The sequence below is a fragment of the Myotis brandtii genome, unplaced genomic scaffold (genome assembly GCF_000412655.1).
Source record: "Myotis brandtii unplaced genomic scaffold, ASM41265v1 scaffold36, whole genome shotgun sequence".
In the NCBI taxonomy this organism is placed as follows: domain Eukaryota; kingdom Metazoa; phylum Chordata; class Mammalia; order Chiroptera; family Vespertilionidae; genus Myotis; species Myotis brandtii.
This window is the reverse complement of record NW_005363836.1, coordinates 7,904,323-7,913,719: the sequence shown is the minus strand read 5'-3', so window position 1 is coordinate 7,913,719 and position 9,397 is coordinate 7,904,323. Positions and strand designations below refer to the sequence as shown.

The window sequence follows — 9,397 nt, the reverse complement described above, 5'->3', positions numbered from 1 at the left end:
CAGTTGGGGGCAACCAGGCCTGCAGGGGAGGGCAGTTGGGGGCGATCGGGCCAGCAGAGGAGCAGTTAGGTGTCGATCAGGTTTGGCAGGGGAGTGGTTAGGAGGTGATCAGGCTGACAGGCAGAAGTGATTAGGGGAAATCAGGCAGGCAGTCAGGCAGGCAAGTGGTTGGGAGCCAGCAGTCCCGGATTGTGAGAGGGATGTCCGACTGCCGGTTTAGGCCTGATCCCACAGGAATCGGGCCTAAATCGGCAGTCGGACATCCCCCGAGGGAGTCCCAGATTGGAGAGGTGCAGGCTGGGCTGAGAGACCCCCCCCCCCAGTGCATGAATTTTGTGCACTAGGCCTCTAGTAATAATATAGTATCTTAAACTTTACAGAAGACTCTCACATGTATTACTTCACTTGATCTCCACCTTATCTTAATAAATAGCTAGTATATCACTGCAATCATTTTAAGAGGAGAAAGCTAAAGTTCTAAGCCCGTGGTTGGCAAACTGTGGCTCGCGAGCCACATGCATCTCTTTGCCCCTTGAGTGTGGCTCTTCCTAAGCCTTAGGAGTACTCTAATTAAGTTAATAACAATGTACCTATCTATATAGTTTAAGTTTAAAAAATGTGGCTCTCAAAAGAAATTTCAATCGTTGTACTGTTGATATTTGGCTCTGTTGACTAATGAGTTTGCCGACCACTGTTCTAAGCAGTTAGTTACTTTATCAAGTAGGAGCAGTGACTGAAAGTGGAATTTCTGATTCTAAGAGTAAAGTCTGACTATAAAGTCCTATATGTATCTTTTATATTTCTGTACAACAAATAGAGACATAATATGATCTAAGTTGAAACAAAAAGTTTGAAATATACTAGATCTAGATGTTGAGTTGTTCATACATTTAAAATCAGTGATAATAAACTGCTACAAAAACCCAGGCAATTTGAGCTCCATTAATAGAGGTGTAGTGTCTAGGCTAAGGGGAATATAGTCACATGATAGTCTGTACTGATCAGGTTACATGTCTAGTATTGGGTTATGTGTTGATGCACTGTATTTGAGAGGCATCATAGGGTGCTGGTCAATGACTACTTTGAAAAACAATAAATGTCCAATACTAAGACTGCATATCTATATGTCATCAATATTAAATAGAAAAAAAAATTTAGTAAGCATGAAGTTGACCTCTTACAACTCTTTCAATTATAAACTTTCTCAATGCTATACATCTTTGATAATTCTCTCCCAATCACTTTCTAACTCACATATTTACACAGCAAAGTAATAACTCAAAAATTTATCTTTTGGGTGAATATCCTTCACACTTTGGTTCTTAGGACTGGGATGTAAATTTACTTACGACTATTTTTATCTTAAATATAGTTTGTGCAAAAGAGATGTTATAGTCTGTAATCAGTTTCAGAGACAAAGAGGTGAGAAATATGTATTAATATGGTTTGGTGATGCCAGCATGAACTTATAATGACTCAGATTTCAGTATCTGGGTGTTTTTTGTATGACTTCCAGGGTAAAAAAAAATGTTCCAATTATGTTTATTTTAACAGCTTAAAAATGTTTTTGTTTTATAAATATTTCACCAAATACACTCATTTGATTTATAGGCAATGTTGCAGTTGCATTTTTATATTATAAGAGTATTGGTCCCTTGTTTTCATCGTCTGACAACTTCTTATTGGAACCTCAAAGTTATGATCATTCTGAAGAGGAGAAAAGAGTCATCTCTTCAATAATTTCCGTCTCAATTAGCTCAAACCCACCCACATTGTATGAACTTGAAAAAATAACATTTACATTAAGACATATAAAGGTAAGTTGTGACTGGTGACTTGATTGTGATTGTGAAACATTCAAATAAGTGGACATCTGTACTGTGTCACTTTAATTATATGTAAGTTCTTGAGTATAAAAATACAAATTCAAAATTAAAAGTGTAAAGTGGTTACAACTAATTTTCTATATATTTTTATACTTCCAATGTCCTTTAAACTGCCTAATAAAAACCCAAAAAACTAACATATTTGATTCTCCAAATTTAAGCTATATTTTAGTTTTAGTTTTAAGGACATATATCATTCATTATGGAAGTCTCTGTACCTTTAAGGAATGAATTATAAAAATGTATCAGTGTCAAAGAGATAAATATTACTTGTTTAATGAAGGCAATGTTTGGTTAGTAATTATCATTTAAAATAATGTTTGTGCAGATTTGGTACTGATTAGAACAAAATCACAACGAAGTTTATAATATTTCAGAAAGAAATTAGCTGAGACCATTTTACTCTGTTATTGTTATTCTAAATCTTTTTTCAAATTCATATGTAATTGAAACAATACAATAAAAAAAACATGATTAGAAATAATCAAGTACTTAGTTTTTTTATATACCTAAAAATGAATGGGGAAACACAAAGTCATAGATTGCTGCCTTTTTACAGTTTCTTCGGCTCTCAGTAGAATTTCAGCCCTGGAACAAGATTAAAGGACCACTAATGCTCCATTTGGAGAGCCTTGAAGTTGGCCAATTACATTGACATGTTTATGGGAGAGGGAAAGGACTAAAAGAACATATATGCTTGCCCACAATACAAATGTGTCACTATAAATAAAGATATCTAATGTGGAGAGAAACTAAGTGTAGGAAAGTGGAAGAAAATAGCTCACACCTAAACATCGGTAGGCATTATGTTGAGGGAGATAGAAGGTGTGAAATGTTGTATGAACAGAAACTAAACAGATATTTTGAGATGCTAAATGCAAACGACCCTTTTGACACCAGAAACTAAACACGGTTCTTTTACGTAATCTGATGGTGTTTCTACAGTTTTGTTGGAGGAATGTTTTGGCAGGTGAAAAGATGCCCGGGACAACCTACTTCAATCTCTTTGACACAGCAACAAAACAAATCACACATTTCCACAAAAATTCTTCATTATAATTAATGGAAAAATTCTATTGTTCTAATCTGCCACTGTTATCAAAACTTTTTTTTCACCCAAAGTAATTATCATAATGAAATTTCATCACTTTTCTCTGACAACACACCTACTTATGCATGGTTCCTTGTCTCTAATAATAAAACTTTGATCCTATTTTTTTTTCTGAGAAAGTACAAGTTATACATAACACCTTTAGTTTTCTGATTCCCTGAAAATTTACTCGCAACTTTACCAATGAGTATATACTTCTCCATTGCCTCAGAGGAATATTAGTAATAGTTGTCATAAAAATATTATCCTTATTCTAAGTTACTTTTTAAATAACTCAGTTGATTCTTACAATAGTCCTGTGAGATATGTACTATTATCTCCATCTTGTGAATAAGAAACGAAACTCTGAGAAATTAAATAATTTGCCTGTGGTCACTCAATAACCATCTTGTAGAAATAAGTTTTATACCCATAGTCCTCCTCCATAATCCATGTTTTCAGGAGTTGTAATACTCTTCTGCCCAGTGCTGTTCTCTGAAACCCTCCCCTACCGGCCTCTCAAGAAATTATATTTCATTCATGATTTATTCTTCCCTGGATATCTCCACATTGGTGCCAGTGTCTCCACTAACAAATAGGCTCAAGTTTCTGGCTTCCTACCCAAAAGGGACCACACTCTCAGTGTCTCTGTATCTCCTTCATCCAAACTCAGTAACACCTCTTATTTTAAGTTTCTAAAATAGGTATTATCAATTGACTTTGATCTACGGAAAATTTGGATTTTGTTTTCCTGCACACAACTTCCCCTGTGATCTACATACTCCCACAACTATCCATACTCCCATGCTTAGATCAAATTTTAGGTCAAATCACTTTTTAATGTGCATATTATCATAATTTAGTGTGTATTGTTCACAATCGAATCATGAGCATGAAACATCTTTCAAGTGTTAGTACATTCCTCTAATTTAGCTGGCTTAGATTTCTATTTAACCACCACTAAGTTGTACCCAAACTTTCTGACAATACTCTATATCTCCTCGCAAAATGTTTAAACACGTAAGATTACCTACCAGCTAATTTGATATCCTAGAGACATCCTTCCTCAGCCTCTGTAAACTTGATCTTATCTGGACAGTTTGCTCTTTGGCCTGGACATGGCTTTCACCATCATCCTGAACATGCAACTCACCTGTCTCCTGTATCAGATTCAATGTTTCCCTGGGCCAGTGTTCCCTCTTCCTTAGTTTATTTACACATATAATGAATATTCTTCAGTGGCTCTTGAGAAAAGAATATTGAGGTATATTATCATTACACTTTGATAAATTCCATGACAGAGTTATAAATTGTAAATAATTTTTTTTCCAGATTTTTCTAGACCTTGCTCTTTGTCTCCTAGCTCTTAAAGTTAACCTGGAGAAGTTGATTACAATTCATAATGTCTCTTTTTCAGACCACAGTCTTTTGTGTATGATCACTTTTTTTTTCTATCTATAAAGTTTTGAGATCTTATTTTTATTCTGAGAGTTCTGATCTAAGATGAACCGTGGTGTAAGACTTTCTCCATGAATTGCATTAGGCCTAAATGAGCCTGTGTAGTCAGTTCTATGGAATTTTCTAGTATTACATCTTTGGTAATTTCTTCCTTTCCAGTGTCTCTGTTCTCTTCTCCAGCTGCTCCTATTATTGGATTCTTAGACTTCCTAGCCAAGCCTCTAAGGCAGTGGTTCTCAACCTTCTGGCCCTTTAAATACAGTTCCTCATGTTGTGACCCAACCATAAAATTATTTTCGTTGCTACTTCATAACTGTAATGTTGCTAACTGTAATGAATCGTAATGTAAATATCCGATATGCAGGATGGTCTTAGGCGACCCCTGTGAAAGGGTCGTTTGACCGCCAAAGGGGTCTCGACCCACAGGTTGAGAACCACTGCACTAAGGTGTTTGTTTGTTTTTAAATTTTATTTTCCTTTTTTTTCTGCTAACATTTTTTATTTCAATGTTATTTCACTAAAAACATTATTGCTGTTACCCCGTTTTCACTTACTGGGATCAAAATCTCTCTCTCAGATACTATTTCTATTTTTTAAAATAACGTTTTCTGCTCCCTTTCTTGTGTTGCTCCTGATTTCTCTTGTTTGGCTTGTTTGCCTTTGTGTCCTGCCTTTCATGCCAGAGCTCGTCCTCAGAGGTGTGGTGCTTCATGACTAGCCACTGGGATCTAGTACAGGCATTGAGAGATTGAAGAGCGGAGGTGGCTGAGGCAGGGGTGTGCTTCAGGAGAGAGTTATCAGGCACATTTCTACCTTTCCTGAACGTCACTACCTAATAGTCATTTCTCTTGGGTCTGTGAGTTTCACAAAAGGACTCCTTTCAGTCTCATGCCTATGGACAGAAGCTTCTGCAAGAATTAGGAGAAGGAAGAGAACATGGTGAGCGAAGGTGGGAGGTCAGTGTGTGTAGACAGTCTCTTAACCCATTTTTAAGTGACACTCACCCTCAGCTGACTCTGGTTTCCCAGTTTTAGAGTCCCTCTGTTTTTTCTGGCTTATCTGTTTTCCAACAAGCATGGGGTTGATCATTTTCCTATATGTTTTGGGAGGGGTGGGGGGGGACTGGATATGAAGTCAATTTCTTCACATAGCTTGACCACTTTGAGGAAATGTTTTGTCATGTCCTTAATTTTAGCTCAATTACTGTCTCTTCAGACTCAGTCCACTTAAATCATCCTTTTCACCAGGGCTCAAGCTGTTGATCCAAGTGTTGGGTTTAGCTTATATCTCATTAAAGCAATAGTATGATTTTGTTAAAAATCATCTGAGTTTCTATCATTCTGAGGGCAGATGCTTTATCTTTTTAACTAAGAATTTCTGGCTTTGCAACAAAAGCCTATCACCTATTTGATACTCAACTGATATTTTCCTTAATATATAGTTGTCTTAGGTTTGATTCTGTCTTATTCTACTTCCTAATGATTAGTCTTGAATATATTTTTTGATACCTCTTGGCCTCTTAACACAATACTTACCTCACAAGGCTCTTTTAAGGGTAAAATTAAATAAAGTACGTGAGAAAGCACCTAGTTAAACTGCAAACTGTTATATAATTATAAGTAGTTTTATTTCTACAAGATACAAGATTAAGGTATTCACCATTCTATTAATAAATAATTATTAAAACTTATAGTTTATTAGGTATTGTGTTATGATTTTTAATATAAATATGTGATAAAGAGAACTACTATTTATTGAACAGCCATCTTATAGTCTATGTGATCAGCCCCTGTCTATCTCTGTTCTTGTCTTCACTCCTTTTTTTTTTTATCCTCACCTGAGAATATGCTTATTTTTAGAGAGAGAGGAAGGGAGAGAGAAAGAGAGAAAAAAACACATTGATACGAGAAACATTGATCGGTTGTCTCTTATTGCGCCCCAACTGGGGATCGAACCCACAACCTAGGTATGTGCTTTGAACGGGAATCAAATCCACAACCTTTTAGTGTACCAGACAATGCTCCAACCAACCGAGCCACCCAGGCAGGGCTTCACTACAATATCTCATTCATTGTGCACTAACTACACTGGTTTCTACATGCTTCTGGGAGATCCCTGTTCAGTCTCACTTCATAGCTTTCCCATTTTCCATTCCAAGTCTCTGGGACCTTCTGTTCCCCAGTCTCCAGAGCTCATGCTCTCACTACATTAAGGTATTCACTTAGATATAATCTCCTGGGGAAGGCCTCCTCACATGAAACTCCATACTACTTTCTATCTCCTTTCCCTGGGTTATTTTTCTTGTTTAATAATTTCTCATCTCCTCATGAGAATGTAAGGTCAACAATACAAATACTTTTTCTGTTTGTTCAGTGTTGTATTTTTAGAACCCAGGTCAATAATTAATATCTATTGTATAAATATCATATAATTATGAGTGTCATGCACTCTTCCAAATGATACATACATGATCTACTTTGATAATAAATCATTTTCACAACAATTTTGTGACCCAGGGTTGATAAAATATGGCATTGTTGCAATGTTAACTTCAATTTTCCCATATAAAAGCATCCTTCATTCATTAGCATTGATTTATGATTCAGTTTTTAGACATGGTTTTAATTATATTGATATGCAAATGGTATGTTAAATATTACAAAGTGATGCCATATGTGTAACTTTTTCTCTTTTTTCCATCAGTAAAATGTCTCTTTTTCAGACCACAGATAAGTATAGGAGTCAATGTGCATTTTGGAACTACTCCCCTGACACCATGAATGGCAGCTGGTCCTTAGAGGGCTGTGAGCTAACGTACTCCAATGAGACCCACACTTCTTGCAGCTGTAATCATCTGACACATTTTGCCATTTTGATGTCTTCTGGTACTTCCATTGTAAGGCAACTTTCTACTTCATATTTATAAATCACCATGTGTTCTTTTTGTGTCATTTAAGAGAATAATTACTTCTTATATATTTTCTTTGGGTGTAAATAGCATATTTCATTAATGGATGAAACTCCAACATTATCTTTTTATAGTCTTTGTTTGTGTTTTTCTTACCTGCCTTCTATGACATATCTAGACTGAACTTTAACTTATTTTTAGTCTAGGACTTATCTAGTCTGTAAATATGTAGTAGATTGTTAAATATTGATGCATTGACTCTTTGTTTTCAATGGCCCCTTTAAAGGCCACTTATAGATTTTAATGTATACTGGACTTTAAGAATTTTTGGCTTTGTATACAAAGTTTATTCTTACAATAAAATGTAGTTAAAATATTTGATACCTGGTCAATAAGAATTAGCACATTCATAACTAATATCATGTTTTAACAGAATCCCACAAGATTTTTAAACATGAAAAATCTCTCTAAGGTGAATAGCTTTAGAATGTGCATGTTATATCAGTAATATCTTGCATTTATATTACATAATATTTTATATATTGGTTTGATAATCTTAATTAGATTATAGGTTCATTTTCACATAAACATATACAAATAAATCTTCCTAACCATAATGTCAGTCATAAAGATGCTTTCTTTTTCTGAATGTTAAGTAAGCAAAGAAACTTCTATTCTGCATATAAAATATTAATATTCATCTAGTTGTAATAAAACCAACCTTTCTCATTTCAAAATCTCTCAACTATACTTGACACTATATGTTCAGCATTTCTAATACCTTTGTTAATGTGTTTTAGATGAATGGCTGCATAGCAATAAGAATTGGTCTTACCACTGATAAATCTGTTTTAATTAACCATGTTCACATTACAATAATGAATTACCATTCTAATATCATGAAACTGATGATGATAACAGTACTAAACCATATACTAATATATACTATGCCTAGAAAAAAATCACTAATTATAGAACTATTAAAGTGCCTCATGATTTATATCACATTCCTCTGAATATTGAGCATTTTCAAGTCATCTAAATGCACATTTGTATTTTTACAGTTTATGGACATTTTGATTAATGTTTCACCAAAAATGAAAGTTCATTATATGGTGTAGTTCCTTTGACAAGTTACTGAGTTATTCTCTTAACAGCTTTATTATTATTTTCCCTTAGGGTATCAAAGATTATAATATTCTTACAAGGATCACTCAACTAGGAATAATAATTTCTTTGATTTGCCTGTCCATATGCATTTTTACCTTCTGGTTCTTTAGTGAAATTCAAAGCACCAGGACAACAATTCATAAAAATCTCTGTTGTAACCTGTTCCTTGCTGAACTTGTTTTTCTGGTTGGGATCAATACAAATTCTAATAAGGTATGTAAATCTCCTTTACTCTCTATTTTTATTTTCTAATGTGTTGTTCCCTATGTATATATGTCATAGAAACATGAATTATAATTAAGGATTTAATGGGCAAACACAATATATACTTTGTCCTTAAGTCTTTTCTAAGTTTAATAATGCTAACATATCTAAGCATCCTGCCTATCCATTTCATTAACTAAAATGTCCTTCATTATGAGGAACTATTGGGACAAATGAAAACTTTGCCACAAAATAAAGAAACAGCCTTTTTGTTTTGTTTTGATTTTACATGGGCATTAAACAAAGGCAGGAGGATAAAACTGGAAATAAAGTTTCTCTTAACACAGGGACTGAACATAAAAGCAGCAATGGTTCATAGGTTGAAATATGATAAATCGGATCTGCCTAGTTACTACACTTTATTAACTATCCACTACCCATTTTCACCATTATTGACCGAGGGCCTTATAGTTTTCCGTATTGTGTTTAGTCTGGGTCCTCCTTGAGACAGACACTAAAATAGAATTAAACATGTAATGCTTTTATTAGATGAAATGACTATGAGAGAAAATCAGAAGAGAGAGACTTGGAGAGCCATCAGACTATGATGCAGGTCTGATCCTGAGTGAAGGAGAGAGGAAAGCAAGTGGGGTGGGTAGAAGCATCTTACCCAGCAGTGCA

The 9,397-nt window shown here is 34.8% G+C and overlaps 1 protein-coding gene across 2 annotated transcripts in view; it reads left to right on the top strand.

Annotated features, from left to right (window-relative positions):
- ADGRL4 (adhesion G protein-coupled receptor L4) overlaps positions 1 to 9,397 on the top strand; it is a 100,491-nt gene that overhangs the window by 61,035 nt on the left and 30,059 nt on the right. For both annotated transcript variants that reach the window (XM_014544391.1, XM_014544390.1), the window contains 3 exons: positions 1,612 to 1,817; positions 7,157 to 7,330; positions 8,522 to 8,725. In XM_014544391.1, the coding sequence (XP_014399877.1) occupies positions 1,612 to 1,817; positions 7,157 to 7,330; positions 8,522 to 8,725 (584 nt within the window). The remainder of the gene's footprint in view (positions 1 to 1,611; positions 1,818 to 7,156; positions 7,331 to 8,521; positions 8,726 to 9,397) is intronic.